This window comes from Rhineura floridana, chromosome 5 (assembly GCF_030035675.1).
Source record: "Rhineura floridana isolate rRhiFlo1 chromosome 5, rRhiFlo1.hap2, whole genome shotgun sequence".
Classification (NCBI taxonomy): domain Eukaryota; kingdom Metazoa; phylum Chordata; class Lepidosauria; order Squamata; family Rhineuridae; genus Rhineura; species Rhineura floridana.
Genome location: NC_084484.1, coordinates 55538288 through 55555717, shown reverse-complemented (window position 1 = coordinate 55555717; position 17430 = coordinate 55538288). Strand labels below are relative to the sequence as shown.

The following is a 17430-nucleotide window of genomic DNA, read 5'->3' as shown; positions in this document are numbered from 1 at the left end:
TAGGCTTCCAGTTTTAGTAGGGTGTAACTTGAAAAATCACCACATGAAATAGAACACATGTCCATAAAGGCCTTAGCTGAGTTTTCGTTAAGGTCTGTAAAAACATAATCTGAGTAGAACAAAACCCAGTGTGCAGAGCACACATGCAGTTGCAATGCCATATTTCAAAAAGCCAAAAATATGATCATGAAATAGAATATTTTATTCCTAAGACTTTTGAGTTTCATGATTCCCCGACTCAGAGAAACACGGTTTATTATTATTACTGTATTATAAAAACTTAAGACATCCGAACGTAAAAAAGTCCCTCCGCTTTTGATTAAAGGACGCGCGGAAACGCAACTATGCTCGGTGCGCAGGCATCCGTCTCTGTGTCGATAGTCACATGACCCCTCCTAAAGACGGCGCGGCCTTCCCCCTCCCCCCTCCCGTTTTGATCGAATCAGACGTAACATCTCCGTCGTCGTGCTCGTGTGTGTTGTGCGACAGTTGGGGAGCCCTTGAGCAGAATACGGCAGAGAGGGAGGGGTGTTTCTTTCGCTTTCCTGCCTGGTTTCCTTAGCAAATATGGTAGTGGCGGCGGTTGGGCGCGCGCTGGTCGGGAGCCGAACTTGGAGCGGCGCGGCGAGGATGGGAAAACAGTTGGTAAGACCTCAGGTAAGAGAAGGGATTTAAACAGAGGGAGGGCTTGAGTGGCTGCTTACGTAGAGCTGTCGGTTTCTGAGTTTTCGGCGGCGCCTGCGCTTTGTTTTCTCTCTTCCCCTTGGGGTGAATTCAATCCCCGGAATCTCTCCCTCCTCGTATTCAAAAGTGGCTCTCCATAGTCTGAGATATAATTAGGTCAAATCGTTTCTCTCTCTCTTTTTGTATGCCTTTTGATACCTTCATGTGACACGTTTAGGTTAACGTGGGTGCCTGCAGTCATATTTTTGCATTAAAGTCAGGTCTTTCTCTTTTTCTGTGCGTTTTAAACATGACATCTGTGCTCTTAAGACTCGTGGCCCTCCAGACGTGATTGGAGTCCAACCCCTATTATATTTTTAGTTATACGTGGGGTTTTTTATCACAAGTGATCCCCTGGATAGGTCATAACAATATAAAATAATAAAATATAATGAAACCATATCGTTAACACATTCATTAATGATGGAGTCCATCACCATCTGGAGACCACATATACAAACATCGCAGGTGAAGGTTATTTTCTTTTCCTGTCTCAGCATCTTCATCCCTGGGTATCATTTATGCTTCTAATGTAGCTATTTGGTGTAGGGAGGCCTTGCAAGGTGAAAACGCGTTCTGAGACATACTAAACATTTCTTTATGTACTCTTCACATGAGGTTTATATTTAGTTTTTTAAAAGAGGTATTTATTCAAAGACTTTCAGAAGTTATAGACCTCTGTATAAGAGTATCTTGTTGGAATCAAATGACTGCCTTGGAATCTAATGGAAGAAATTGGATTTGCAGCCTGCAAACAACTGCAACACTTGGATTTAGGAAAATTCTGCTCTCAATCCTAAATCAGGAGAGCCAGTGTGGTATAGTGGGTAGAGTGTTGGACTCTGACCAGAGAGACCCTGCTCAGCAATGAACTTGCTGTGTCACTGTCATAATCTCCAACCCAAAGTTAATTCATACTGTTGTTAGGGTAAAAAGGTGTGTGTGTTAAGCCCTGTTCTCCTTAGAAGAAGAATAAGGCAAAAATATAATGAATAATAAATGTTGATTCCGCTTGTGGATACATCTCATCCATTTAGGTTTGTTTTGCTTCCAACTACAGACATGTTTAAATTCAGAGCAGCCCAATGGCGTTCCCAGGGAGCATTCATTTCAGGTACAGATCAAACCCAGATGCAAAGGTAGGACTGTGGCAGGATTAATTTGTGTCTTCCTCTTTGAATACCTTGAAACTCAATTTAATTAAAACCAGCAGCATCCACTCATATTAATTTGATTAAGATTGGGGTGTTAATCCATTGGAATTTAATGGAAAGGCCATAGCTCAGGGGTAAAGAATTAGGTTTACAAGCAGAAAGTCCTAGCTTTAATCCCCCACATCAGGTTGGGCTAGGAAAGACTCCTGTCTGAAACTCTGGTGGTCTGAGAGTATTGTCTGCTGGCAAGTGGGTTTTGGATGACTGTGTGTGTGGAAATTTCTTAATTGAAATGTTCCAGTAGCTAATTGTGACAAGCAAAAGTTGTCTCTTATAAGATCAGCTTTGTATTTAACATCTTGCCTGGTAGCCATAGGTGACCAGGAATTCTATGCAGATAAATACATGGAATTCCATTGAAGTGGATGAGTGGGGTGGTGGAGAAGGGATAGATTGCTCTGTCCTTCTCTGACTACCCACTTAGCTCCTGTGCTAGCCATGCAGGAAGAAATGCTCCTCTGTGATGAGCGTGGAAATATAAAAAGTTGGTAGAGGAGAGAGAGAGGCTGCTAAGCAGAAGACTTAAAAAAATAGCCTGTCAAGAGGCTAGAAGCCCATGTTTCCATGTGGGCTGTGGAGGATGGGGCTTCCCCTCTTTCATGGCTAGTATGAAACAGACTGCTAGATTTGCAGCAGGTAAGTAAAGATTCTTTCAGGCTAGTAACTTTTGTGTTGATTTATTTACAAGGCTGGACAAGACTACTGCTGTCAGAGGCCTGCTGTGACAAATTTGCAAGGCACTTTGATGGCAAAATTGCTTGCATTAGATGCACTGTTATTACAAATCAGGAGAAGGTCTCCAACGTATTGTTGGTCAGATTTTGTGGCCAAATTCCTTCAAGCTCTTTGTTCATGTCCTCAGGCCAACTTTGTCACCTGAGAACATGAACAAGATTCTTCAATGGATTTATCCTATCAAATGTTGTCTTGACCCTTTCCCATCTTGGCCTGATTAATCTAACAGGAGAGGATTGACTAAGTGAGTCCAAGAGGTGGTAAATGCTTCCTTCCGAGACAAGGGGGTGCCAACTGCCATGAAAGAGATGGTGTTATGGCCCCTCTTCAAGAAGCCCTCATGGAACCTAAAGTAGTGACAGTTGTTGCTCAGTTGTGAATGTCCCTTTTGGGGGCAAGATGCTCGAGTGGGTGGTGGCTGGCCAGCTTCAGGTGTATTAAGGAAACAGATTATCTAGACAAGGGGTTCCCAAACTGTGCTCTGTAGACTACCAGTGGCCCACAAGCTTCATTCAGGAGGTCTGTGGCATTTACACGTTAAATATTCCTATTGATTTTTAATTGTATTGGTATTGCTTCTTTTATGTCTTATATTGTATTTTATTGTATTACAATTTAAATTCTATGGAATGTCAATTGTAATGCAATAAATTACAATATAAGAAATAAGCAATAAAAACACACTTAAAAAACACAGCATTTAGCACAGCACAGCACAATTGCTACAACCGACAGAAAATTCGCTAAGTGCTCAGCGATTTTCCATGGGGGAAAATGCTTGGGAGCCACTGATCTAGACCATTTCAATTTGTCTTCAGGCCTAGTTTCAGGCACTGAAATAGCCTTGGTTGATCTGTGCTTGGAGAGAGACAAGGAGAGTACTAACTTGTTGATTTTCCTGAATCTCTGGGTAGCTTTTGATAGCACTGACTACAGTGTCCTTGAGGATCAGCTCTGTGTTGGGGGTTGGAGTACAGCTGTTCTGCTTTAATCTGCAGAACCATTTTCAGAGAGTGGCTGTGTGGGACATCTGCTCAGTCCCATGGCAGTTGTGTTATGGATCCCTGCAGGGCTCCATCTTGTCTCCCATGCTGTTTAACATTGTTATGAAGCTGCTGGGAGATGTCATCAGGGGATTTGGGCCACAGTGTCATCAGTACTCTGATGATACCCAGCTGTATCTCTCCATACCATCTGAATTGATGTCTTGAAGCAGTAAGAAGATAAACTTAAAAAACTGAGGATCTGTCCCAACAAGGCAGAGGTCTTGTGGGTAGGTGGTTCTTATGCCTAGGAACTGTGTAGAGAGCTTGTTCTGGGAAGGATTGCACTCCTTTTGATAGAAAAGCTGTGTAGTCTGGGGTTGATCTTGAGCTTTCAGATTCAAAGATGAATCCAAGTGGTGTGCCCATTGGTAGCTTTGGCTGGTCTGCCAACAGCAATGCCATTCTTGGAGAATGATATCCTGGCCACAGTGATCTACACTGTGGTAGCCACCAGATTAGATTACTGGTTTATGGTGATCTTTCCGTTTACTGGAATGAATAAGAGCTTCCCAAAGGCTGCTAGCTATCTGAAGGGTTAAAATTTCATACATATGGGTGCCCTTACATTACTGCATTAGAGTATCCTGTCTGTAGTCAGCCATGAGATGTTCAGAGCCCTGAAGAATAGCATCTGCATTTAAGTGCACATCTCGATAGACATCTGGCCTAGCTCACAAACAATTAATTGGGCAATAATGAATTGGGTTGACCAGAGAGACTCACTTGACAGAGAGGAAGCAGCAGTGTCTGTGTTTGCCTTGCTTGAAACTTGTATCACAGAGCATGCCAGCAACCATTTTAGCAAGGATTAGTTTGTTTATTTAAAAATGTCTAAATTGCCTTTCAGGGCACATTGCCTTCCCAGGGCAGGGCACAAAATTCTATAACAAAAACATTTAATAACGTATAAAACTATCAAAACTACATTTCACCCCTTTAAAAATGAGCAGTAGCGAATAATGCATAGCACAGCATTTAATAAAAAAGCAGGTTTAAATAAAAATGTGCTTAAGAGTTCTCTTAAAATATTTTTTTAGTGAAACTTAGTGGACCAATCTTACTGAACACTGAGGGACATCATTATCAATGGTTCCTTCTTAAAGCGGGGGGAGGTCAGCAGGGCTGTGGAGTCGGAGTCGTGGAGTCGGAAGCAATTTTGGGTGGAGTCGGAGTCGGTAGAATTGTACCGACTCTGGCTTCAAAATAAATTTTGATTGACAATTTTTTTAAAATATAAATTCAAAATGTCAAAGAAGCTTCCCATGAAGTCAGCTGTAGTTGAGCATTTCACCATAACTCAAAATGGAACACATTTTGTGTGTCAGTGTATGACACAGGACCCAGCTGAAGACAAATGCTGTGATGCCAAGATCAGCGCATATTCAGGCAGCGATAAAAATGCTCCTATGAGAGCTTCCAATTTAAAAAGACATTTACAGCCCTTTCCAGGGCTGTGGAGTTGGAAGCAATTTTGGGTGGAGTCGGAGTCGGACAGTAGAAAAATAGAGGAGTCGGAGTTGAAGGTTTGGTGTACCGACTCCACAGCCCTGGAGGTCACCAGCGGGGTAACACAGGGCCCAGTGGTCTTCAACATTTTTGCTAATGACTTAGATGAGGAGGTGCAGGGAATGCTTATCACATTTGCAGATGATACAAAATTGAGAGGGATAGCTAATACCCTGGAGGACAGAAACAAAATTCAAAGGAATCTTGATAGGCTGGAGCATTGGGCTGAAAACAACAGAATAAAATTTAACAGATAAGTGCACAGTTCTATACCTAGAAAAAAACACCAAATTCACAGTTATAAGTTGGGGGATAGTTGGCTCAATAATACTACATGCGAGAAGCATCTTGGATTTGTTGTTGATCACAAGTTGAATATGAGCCAACAGTGAGATGTGGCTGAAAAAGAGGGAAATGCTATTTTAAGACTGCATTAACAGAAGTATAGTTTCCAAGTTAGGTGAAGTACCAGTTCCCCTCTATTGGCACTGTGTAGACCTCATCTTGAGTACTGCGTCCGTACTGCGTCCAGTTTGGACGCCATACTTGAAGAAGGATGCAGATAAACTGGAACAGGTTCAAAGGAGGGCAGCTAGGATGATCAGGGGACTGGAAACAAAGCCCAAGAAGAGAGACTGAACAAACTGGGCACATTTAGCCTTGAGAAGACTGAGGGGAGATATGATAGCACTCTTCAAGTACTTGGAAGTTGTCACACAAGAGGAGGGCCAGGATCTCTTCTTGATTATCCCAGAGTACAGGACACGGAATAATGGGCTCAGGGTAGAGGAAGCCAGGTTTTGACTGAACATCAGGAAAAACTTCCTAACTGTTAGAGTGGTACAACAATGGAACCAATTAGCTAGAGAGGTGGTGGTCTCTCCAACACTGGACGCATTCAAGAGGCAGATAGACAGCCACCTGTCGAGTATGCTTTAATTTAGATTCCTGCATTGAGCAGGGGGTTGGACTCAGTGGCCTTACAGGGCCCCTCTAACTCTACTATTCTATGATTCTATGATATTTACATTGTGGCAAAAATAATATGAAAAATTATATATAGATAACTTATGATTGGATTCTTGAAATGGAGACAAATCACCCTTTCATTAGTATCTACAGCTCAGACATTTTTAAACATTCAGATGAAATAATACCTTATTATCAAAATCCATTTTGAAAGTTTATTCTAATAAAAAAACCTAGTATCTAAGTTATAGTTTTTAATTAATTTTCTAATTGACTGATAATGAATCCTTTAAGGCCAAAAAAACAAATTATAAATGAATCTCAGATGAGGTAGGGACTTTTTGTTTTGTTTTTAAGAAGAATACATTTTTAACTTCATTAAAATTAAATAAGAATTAAATTTTAACTGAGAATTGTTATGAAATAGCACATCAGTGGTACCTTACACCATGAAAAATTTAAAGAATATATAATAATGGAAAAGGCAAAGTCGGTAGTTTGAAAATCGGGGATTTTATAATCATAAATAATGATATTTAAATTTAATAGAAGTGGTGCTACTGAATCAATATATATTTTGATGATCTTTTTTAAAAGGATAAAGTTTTTGTTTTTTGACTATGTGAAGCACATCAGCAGCAATAGCATCTAACATCAGTACTATAAAAAATAAATAAGCAGAACAATAAATTGTAAGAGTAACAATCAATAATAGTAAATAGTGGCAACAATAATGTACAACACTAACAATAACTAATGTAATCAATACCGTGCAAAATAGTTATAATACATAATAATAATTATTATAATTCCTATACTTTCCACAATTATAGAAGAGAGGAATATAAAGCCAGCCCCCAGGGTAGAAGATTTTTTCAATACAACATTCTGTGGTGGCCATACACAAATTAAAAAATGGTTGGCTTTCCAATAAATTCTGAGTTTGGCTCTCCAGTGCTCCACTGCCACCACTCCCTGGTGTACCATGTATCCTAGCAGGGTCAGGAGCACCCAAAAATCCTTAAACCAATAATCTGGTTTGAGAAAAAAGACACTGAACCGGGGGGGAGCTGTTATAGGAGAGGAGTCCCCAATAAGGCACATACAGTGGGTATAACTAAACCGCATGGTTTTCTTTTAGTTATACCGAAAAGGTTAAGGTAGGAGGAGGAAGCATAACCACCCAGAGTGCTCTCTCATGACAGAAACATATTTACTAATATCTTTCTATGCTGATGTTTTTGTTCCTTTGCATGCGAGAGCTGTGTTCTTCTCCCCTTCCCCCCTCTCCTGAGCTATATTGAAGAGGAAGCTTCCCCCTTGACAGACAGCTGCCAAGGCCTAGCTCCCAAGCCTGCCAGAGCACTTCATTGCAATAAAGGAAACGTTTAATTGGAGCTATTGAGGTGTCTTGTTCTTTGGTTGAGGCTGTCCTCAAATACAGGGTTTGGTCTCTTGTAACTGAGAAAGCCACAAAAGACCCTTTTCAGGGTGCAGATGAGAGTGGAGGTCATTGTGACGTCCTTCCCCAGCACCACCTGTGAAGCTCTCACTTGTGGCTACCAGCAGACAGGAACATCAGGTTTTCTTCTTACCCTTTACAGCTCTAGCACAGTTCTCAGAAGATCCCCCTGCTAGACCTTACTACCCAACACTCTGTATCTCTTATAACCTTTAGACTGTGCCTTAGTCTCTGCCAGGCAATCCTGATACCTTGTGTCTATGGGTATAGGTAATTCCCAAACCCCCCTGCAGCCTCTTGCACTGAAGCTTACAGCCCTGGGTTTCTCTGTGGTACTGGATACAATATCTTTTCCTCCGCCGCTGCCACCATTTGATACAACTGTTCAGCCTTGGTTACTTGCTATCCCCCCTGGTTTGTGTTTCCCAGCTGAAGGAATCAGGCTTTTGTTTAACCAAGAAATATTTATTAAGAATTAAAAATAACAAGATTACTTAATTACTTTGTTGACAAGCTTATGGTTTCATATATGTTCTGACATGTACTTTACTTCTCATTAATTGCCTCAGAACTCTGACACTCTCAACAACAACAACAACCTCCAAACACCACCAAAACCTCTCTTTCACCTCTTTAAACCTCCAACATCCACCTCACTGATTCAGCTGTCCTTCTTCCATTTATACTCCCAGCCATTCAAACGCTCAGCCAATCATCCAGCATTCTACTGCTCATGTACTCCCCCTCCTCTTTCACTCCACTTACCATATGTCTTCTATATAACCAGCACTTACCATATTTACAATATAAGCAGGAACATCACAGTCACGTTACTGCACACCTGCTCCACTAAGTGGAAGAGAGATCAGAATGATGCAGTAAAGTACCAAGTCCGACTACAGAAGTCATCTTTTCTTTGCTGTCATGTCTTGCATCTGCAATATGCAAGGAACCCTGTAATTGTGATGGCATCCCTCTGGAAAAAGGCCTTGGAATAATCCAAAAGATGAGACAGGAAGGTCTGTACTTGTACAAGATATAACCGAACAAGGCGTTTCACAGTTTGAAGAGATTTCACTAAAACTACCATTGCATAAAATACTGTGGGTAGATAGAACATGTAGAACAAAAGCAGTCAGAAACAATTTCTTAGTATCTACTTGGTTAAATATATGGGATTGTAATAAACTGTACTAAGCCCAACAATATCTCCTATGCTGTCTATTTTAGCTGGCCTTAAATCAAACATTGGCATTAGACACTGGAGAAACAATCTAATAAGATATAAAGATGTAGTAAAAATGGGAGTATGATCAATTACTAATTAGAAACTATGGAATGGACTAAGCAATTTCAGAAGAAAATCACCCTGTGCTTTATGAAAATGGGAAATGGACTGCCTTCAAGTCGATCCCAACTTATGGCTACCCTGTGCATAGGGTTTTCATGGTAAGTAGGATTCAGGGGGTTTACCATTGCCTCCCTCTGAGGCTAGTCCTCCCCAGCTGGGGCCTGCTCAGCTTGCCACAGTTGCACAAGCCAGCCCTTTCCTTGTCTGCAACTGACAGCTGGGGAGCAACTGGGCTCCTTGGGACTATGCAGCTTGCTCATGGCTGCACAGGTGGCAGGGCATGTAACCCCTGAGCCACTCACTGTGGGGTGATCTTTAGCTGGCCCTTTACACCCAGGAGATGTGAGCAGGGATTTGAACTCACAGGCTCTCCTCACCACTGCTGTACCAGCTCTGTGCTTTATAGATTATAGTAAAGCCCTTGATTGTGTGGATCACGAAAAACTATGGAATGTTTTAAAAGAAATGGGGGTGCCACAGCATCTGATTGTTCTGATGCGTGACCTGTACTCTGGACAAGAGGCTACTGTAAGGACAGAACATGGAAAAACCAATTGGTTCCCCATCGGAAAGGGTGTGAGACAGGGATGTAATTTATCACCTTATTTGTTTAATCTACATGCAGAACATTTCATACGAAAAGCAGAATTGGACCAAGATGGAGGTGTGAAAATTGGAGGGAGAAATATCAATAATTTAAGATATGCAGATGATACCATACCACTAGCAGAAAAATGAGACTGATTTGAAACAAATGCTGATGAAAGTTAAAGGGGAAAACACAAAAGCAGGACTATAGTTGATCGTCAAAAAGACTGAAGTAATGACAACAGGAGACTTACGTAACTTTAAAGCTGACAGTGAGGATATTGAACCTGTCAAGGATTATCAATTCCTCGGCACAGTCATTAACCAAAATGGAAACAATAGTCAAGAAATTAAGAGGAAAGGTAGGACTGGAGAGGTTAGCTGTGAGAGAACTAGAAAAGGTCCTCAAATGAAAAGATGTATCACTGAACACTAAAGTCAGGATCATTCAGACCATCACATTCCTGATCTCTATGTATGGATGTGAAAGTTGGACAGAAAAAAAGAGGATAAGAGAAAAATCAACTCATTTGAAATGTGGTGTTGGGGGAGAGCTTTGCAGGTACCATGGACAGCGAAAAGGACAAATAATTGGCTGTTAGATCAAACTAAACCAGAACTATCACTAGCAGCTAAAATGATGAAATTGAGGCTGTCACATTTTGTACACGTAATGAGAAGACATGATTCACTAGAAAAGACCATAATGCTGGGAAAAACAGAAGGGAGTAGAAAAAGAGGAAGACCAGACAAGAGATGCCTCGATTCCATAAAGGAAGCTACAGACCTGAACTTACAAGATCTGAACAGGGTGGTTCATGACAGATGCTATTGGAGGTCGGTGGTTCATAGGGTTGCCATAAGTCGTAATTGACTTGAAGGCACATAACACACATACACGGGATATTTAAAAGAGAAAATCAGCTCATAAGTGACTTAACAGAATTTGAGGAGACTGTTTTAAAAAGGTAAACATCAACTATCTAGAATTTATCATCTGTTACTGAAGTATGATTGTGAATCAGGACAGGTTAAAGATTACATGATTAAGCGAGCACAGAATATTGGAAATAATATCCTCATGGAAAACTGGGAAAACCTCTGGAGAAAAGCTCATAAATTTTCATTAAATGAAGGTATAAGAGAAAACTGCTTCAAAGTAATGTCAAGGTGGTACTTAACTCCGACTCTAATAAGCTTGATAAATAAGGACTGTTGAAAAATGTGTTGGAGATGCAGAAAAAAATGAAGACGTTACTTTTATATCTGGTGGTCATGTTCTCCACCACAGAAATACTGGAAAATGATTATAAAATTATTATCTAAAGTACAATGTTATGATATCCATGAGATCCTCTGCCATTGTTACTAAATTACACATGTCAATCAATAAATGGAGATGTGCAGAACTTATGTTATATGATAGCTGTGGCAAGAATATTGTTATGCTGAGAAATGGAAAGCTCAAATATTACCATCTCAAAGCAGTGACTGAATAAATAAGCTTTGGGAATTGGTCAAAATTAACTTGTTATTTAATATCAGAAGAAACAGGATGTAAGCAAAATACATTTTTTTGAAGTTTGGTCCCTGTTGATACTACATTGTCAAAGAAATTATTGCATCTCGAAAGTTCTGTAGTTTTAATATGTTTAAAGTTAATAATTTCTTTTTTCCTTTCCTTTTTTATATATTAATATAATTGTTCTGTTTAAAAATGACTTAAACTATATTATGAAATGTATGTTCAAAAAGATGGATAACGATATTAATAGCATTATGGTTGTTTATATCTTTTTTCTTGTTATATTGTTCTTGATAAATGAAATGTTTATTGTGAAAAAAAACCAGAACATGATCAAATATATTGTGAAATATTGTTTAATTATTAAAAATAATTAAAAGAGTAGGGTGTTTACAGTTATGTTTTAGGGTTTCCTGGCTTTCACAATGAGTCCCTCTGTTGAAGGAGGCTTCATCCCAAGATAGCTGGAACATTCTGAAACCCACTGCAGTTCTTGACAACATCCTTGTTCTTGCTGTGGAAATGCAGGAGCAGGGGACTGAAGGTGTTAAGGGGCTGCTCCCGTATGATCCTCTCCTGTTCTTGGCTGAGGGCAATAGTTACTGTTCCTCAAAGTCCAGTAGCAGACAAGTGGCCCTGATCCCCTTTGAGGCACAGTGGAAAGGCAGGCAAAGCAGCATAGTGCCAGTGATTGCAGTGTAATGGACAGTTCCTAGTGAGCATTTTGTTTTTAGAAAAAAAAGATCCTGCTTTTTTGTTTTAGCAAAAACACCTAGGGTGGCCAGTATTCATAATTAAAAAGAGTGATTGGGTGTATTTGAAGCAAATAAATAAATGAACAGAGTAAAAACAGGCAAAATGGGGCAGATAAATTTTAACAGCAGTTAACGAGAAATGATCAGGCTCCATTTAGATTAAAACACAGGGTCAGCTGATAAAAGCACCGACAGTGATGGTGCAAGTCATACTCTCTGGTCTGGCTGAAAGCCTGGTTTGAAAGGAATTCAGGGAGGGAGTTCCAGAACCTGAACACTGCCATGAAGAATACCCTTTCACACAATAGTGGCAGGAAATGTGGACACTGTCTTGTCAGTTCTCTTGTCTTGTCATGTTCTAAAGGAGAATAGGTGCTATATGTATTTGGCATCATTTGTAAAACTCTATTGATTTTTTTGTGCTCAATATTTGTGTTAGTTTTACCGTATTTCTGGTTATTAATTACAAGCTGTGAATCAATACAGTAGTTGAGGGTCAGAATGCCAATTGCTGGAAACCAGAGGAGTGGGAGAGTGCTCTTGTGCTCAGGTCCTGCTTGTGGGCTTCCCATAGGCATCCGGTGGGCACTGTGAGAACACGATGCTGGACTAGATGGGTCATTGGCCTGATCCTGTAGGCTCATGGTCATAACTTAAGGTTATGGTCATAGCTTAACACTTTTCAGACACCAAATGCATGTGTATGTAAGTGAAAATGCACACTCTTAAGGGGAGGGTGGTTTGGATAAGTGCACTTACGTTTTATATAGTGTTAGTAGCTGCCTTGAGTACCCTGTTTTTAGAGTGGAAAACCCCAGAGTCTGGGTTTGACTAAAGAATAAGACCTGTGGATAGTCCCCTGTGTGGACAATTTACTTACAGGGGTAGGTTCTGAAAGGAGGTGTGTGTGTGTGCATTGGTGAGAGAAGAGAGAAGCAGTTGGAATAGGCAAGAGATAGTATGCTAAGAGTTTCTAGCTTTTGTTGGATGAAATGCGGTGGAGGGAGCCACAGTTTGTGGGAAATATTAGGCCTTTGAATGGCACATGGATCATCCTACTAATGCTTTGCTTATATATTGCTAAATAAAGAAAATATTACAAAGACACTGTAAATCTCCAGTGCCCCTCAGATCGAAAACCCTGTCATTCTACCTCTAGAACTTCTTGTCTTTTGGAACTAGGGAGCATATAACAATATTTAAAAGGAACCAGGCAGTCTGATGTATTGTTCTGGCATGGATGAAAAATGGTATGCCAAACAAAAGAGCAAAATGAAGAAATCACTTCTTCCAGCTACAGTGTTCTATTCCTGGAAAGCAGGCAGAACTACTGAACTCAACCACCTTCTTGTTTGTGAAAACCTCCCTAACTCCCACCATTGTGTGTGTTTTCACAGCAGTTTTCAGGCCTTCACAGCTCATATTTAACTGCATAAAAGATGCTCCTGCTTATGACATTACCATAAAAATGCTGTTGTGTTTCATCAGGATAAGGAGCAGTGGGTTACAGAACAGGCTGGTTTTTGTTTCTGACAGTGCTACTGGTAAAAAGGGCTTTTTCTATTGTGGCTCCCACTCTGTGGCATTCCCTCCCAAACGACCTCCGTCATTCCCCCGCTATGATGAGCTTCCGCCGGGCCTTGAAGACCTGGCTCTTCAGACAGGCTTTTGGGGTGGGTTAGGTTTATTACTACTGTTGAGATTTTAATGTTTTAATGTATTTGTATGTTTTTATTCTGTACGTCGCCCAGAGTGGCTGGACAACCAGCCAGATGGGCGACAAATAAATAAATAAAAGGGCCCCCTCAGCTCAGTTTTAGGTGTTATATGGGAAGGACCCTTGGGTTTTTTGGTATGAGGCCTTGGCTGGTTGTTGTAAGGAATGATTCTTCATAGTCTGTTTGAATTCAACACTTCAGACATTTGCCAGCAAAAAATGGCATATCTTACTTTGCCAAAAAATAAGTTTGTGACCTGTCTGTGTTCCTAAATAAGCTTACTTACAAACATATAAGCTGAATACCCACTTGTCTTGGAATAAGCAACTTTTAAAAATCAGTGGGACTTACCTTTGAGCAGACATGTCTAGGTCGACATGTAAGGCGCTGAACTCAAATTGAAATAAGAATGTGAGTCAGATTGCAGTCTAAAAAATATGGCCACTAGATGGCTTTCTCCTTAAATTGCTGTTTAGCATAGTTGCTGAGTAGAGCTACAAGATTGCACCTTCCAAGTTCTAGGCTTTTTTTCTCTTTTTCATTTTTCTTTCCAGGGAGACAACTCCAGTAATCTGTTTATGGAATAATTAGACTGCTGAGAAGCTTTGTTAATATGAACACAGGACAAATAAAGTAGTGCATAAGGATGGCTCTTTGCCAAGCTTGAGCCATTACTGCTTTGCCAGTGATTCTTCTGTTCCTTTGGCAGAGTGCTTGATTGAAATTACAGTTGTCTTACCCGCTGATTATCTTGGTAAAAGAAAAACAAATCTGTCTAGCCATATCTTACAGGATTCCATAACAGCCAGAGGAGAACTATCTTTTGGACCATTGTTTTGAGCAGAAATTGTGTTTGCTACTAGGCATTGATGGCAATCGTACTAGGGTTTTAAGAGGGAGGAAATGAATTGTTCAGCCAAAACTGCCAGTCTCAGAACCAGGCTTTTCAAATGGGCTATCTTAGTCAATATGGTAGACAAAGGTGCTAAAAAAACTTTGAGTTGCCATTGTCTGAAGTTTTAAGAAGTGGTTAATGTTTACCAAGAATGCTATAGTTAGATTTTTTAAAAACATGTGCATGCTTCCAGTATATGGTGCTACGGCTGTATTGTTGTAAATAAGTTGTACTGAGTTTGGTGAGACTTATGTCAAGTAAGTGTGAATGGGAAATGCAACCTTAATACCATATTCTTGATACACACAAGAAATATCTATTTCTACCATTTTTATAGCCAACACATGAAGGTGTACCTGTGCTGAAATGGGTTTTTAGTGTGTGATATTTGGCTTCTTAAATGTCTTGAGTTTTGTTTTCCTCTGAAAAATCAGTAGCATGAAAATATTGAAAATTAAGCAATCTCTTTTAATGAAGGTTTAAGTGGGTATAATTCTAGTGGAGTGGGCTCTCGTTACAGCTTTTTTTTTCTCATCCTCCTTCCTATCCCTGGTTTCTGATCTTTGCCTACATTATTCCAGCTGGCTCGTATCTATCTTCCATCCTCTTCTGTCCTATACTTGCCAAAATCCCATAGGAACACTTTACTTGATTATTAGAGATTTTTTGTAGGGATATGTAAAATGAGTCATGTCTTGGTCTTTAAAGGCAGGCAGTTTGCAAAAACAAATGATAACCTGCTCCATTGTGACATCTGTCTCAGAACACCAAGTTTGTTAGAAAACAATAGCCCCTAATGAGAATTCATTTACAGAGCAGATGCCAGATATTTATAAAGCAATAATTAATCTTGCTATATCACTTACCTGTAAGCGCTTGCTTCTAGAACAGGGATGTGGCCCTCTAGATGTTGCTGGGCTACACCTCTCACCATCCCTTCTGCTGGGAGTTGGAATCCCACAACATCTGGAGGACCACAAGTTTTCCATCACTATTCTAAAACTTTATGTTTGGCAGGAACAATGATGTTTCACTCAGTTCATATAATCACAAACCCCAGAGCCCTGGAAGTGGTCCAGTCATATTTAATTTATGTTAAATGGATAATAGGAGCACTGAGTGGGTTGTTTTATGTTAAAATTTGTTGAATCTTGTGCTGGATTTTAATATGCATTTTAGCTTCACAGCAATAGCCCTATGAGATGGATTAAGAGGTTGAAAGATTATAATTTACCCAAGACACTCCACAAGTTTCGTGGTGGCCATTTGAGTTGAGTTTATCTAGTCTAAGCCCAGCACATGAGCTACTCTGTCACACTGGCTTTCTAAACTTTTCAAATATCCATGTTGCTAAATGGTTTCCAAAAATAATACTGCTGTCTGCATCTCTGTTACGGACAAGCTTGCTGTATGTGTGTGTGTCTTGTCATTTTCTACACTTATTACCTGCCTTTCTTCTGTCATGGAAGTCAAGGTAGCATACAAAGGGCTCACAGGTAGTGTCTCAACTAGGCACTGACAAGTCCCAAACCTGCTTAGCTTCAGAAGGTTGCTGTATCATATGCCTTCAGACAATATCCATACTTTCATTTTTATACTGCAGTTTGTTTAAAAGCTGATCTGTGTTCTTCCTCCCTAGACATTAAGAATAATCTGTACTACTACAACAGCGCAGAAGAAAAATGTTGCCCCTTCAGGACCTCAGAAGTACACAGAAGCTTTTATCAAAAAACAGATTGAAGATTTCAACCTAGGCAAGAGACATTTAGCGAACATGATGGGAGAAGATCCAGAAACTTTTACCCAAGAGGATATTGATGTAAGTATGGTTGCTCAGTTGGAGAAGTAATTTACGGTAGGGTTTCAGAACTGAAAGCTCTTTGCTTCAGCGTGAGTCCCTCAGCTCTCTGTGCATTTTAATCGAACTGTCAGTGTACGAGAGAATACCACTATACATAGAAAACATTGCAACTGTGGCTCTGAATAGAGATTCTACCCCTACTACTGTGCGAGGTCAGACATCACAGTGTAGAACTCCATACTATACCTTGCTAAAGCACAGCAGGTTCTTTTTAAAACTACTAATGGATAATCCCCTTGATCTGAGGTCGTAAGAACCACTATCAGGGTTTATATAGCATTTAGAAGCATTTATCTGTAATTTGACCTGCTGGGTATACTTATGGTGGGGGTTCGCGCATGATACTATAACAGCTAGCATTGCAAGTGACCTTTTTCTACACTTAGGGCCAACACTTTGGCTGCAACTCTGTATGCTTATTTTGAAGTAAGACCTACAGGAGCTCTGAGTCAACATGTCTAGGACTGGGCATTTGTTCCAGTTTTGATTTATAACTTCAGTACATATTTGTTATTGAGCTTTATGTCTATATGCTTCTTTTTTGCCTCCCCTTTGTTGGATACTTTGCTCTTCAAATAAAATAAAAACCATTGGGCTAACATTTCTTTCTTCCTTCCCTCCCTCCCGCCTTTCTCCTTTATGTTACTGTTGGTATGGCACAATATGTCAGTAGCTGTGAGCCAATACAGATTAATGTAATTTCCATGTAAAGAAGTGGAATAGGTCTGAATCCTGGGCGCTGGGACAAGGAGCAGGGAGGGGAGGCATTTACTTTCCCTGCTTCTGAGCACTCAGAGGCATCGGAGGCATGTAGGTGGTCATTGTTGAAAACAAAATATTAGACTAGTATTCTGATCTAGCAAGGGCATTCTTTGTTTTCTTCTCATTTCATTTTTTTAAAAAAAATGTGACTTGTCTCCTGGCACTCTTTCTTTTTTTCTGATTCTTTCCAGAATTGTTGCGCATTCATCTTGCTTGCTAGGAGGTTGGTTCTGCAGCATGCAACTGAAAGCTCTCATGCCACTGGGACAATGGGAGAGATTCTGTAGTGGGAATCATCCTACAATTTCTTTATTAGTCTG

At 40.2% G+C, this 17430-nt stretch overlaps 1 protein-coding gene across 2 annotated transcripts in view; it reads left to right on the top strand.

The window, feature by feature from the left end:
- Positions 1 to 406: 406 nt before the first annotated feature.
- MRPS9 (mitochondrial ribosomal protein S9) overlaps positions 407 to 17430 on the top strand; it is a 56045-nt gene continuing 39021 nt past the window's right edge. For both annotated transcript variants that reach the window (XM_061626792.1, XM_061626791.1), the window contains exons 1-2: positions 407 to 657; positions 16127 to 16306. In XM_061626792.1, coding sequence (XP_061482776.1) covers positions 568 to 657; positions 16127 to 16306 — 270 coding nt within the window. In that variant the 5' untranslated portion in view covers positions 407 to 567. The remainder of the gene's footprint in view (positions 658 to 16126; positions 16307 to 17430) is intronic.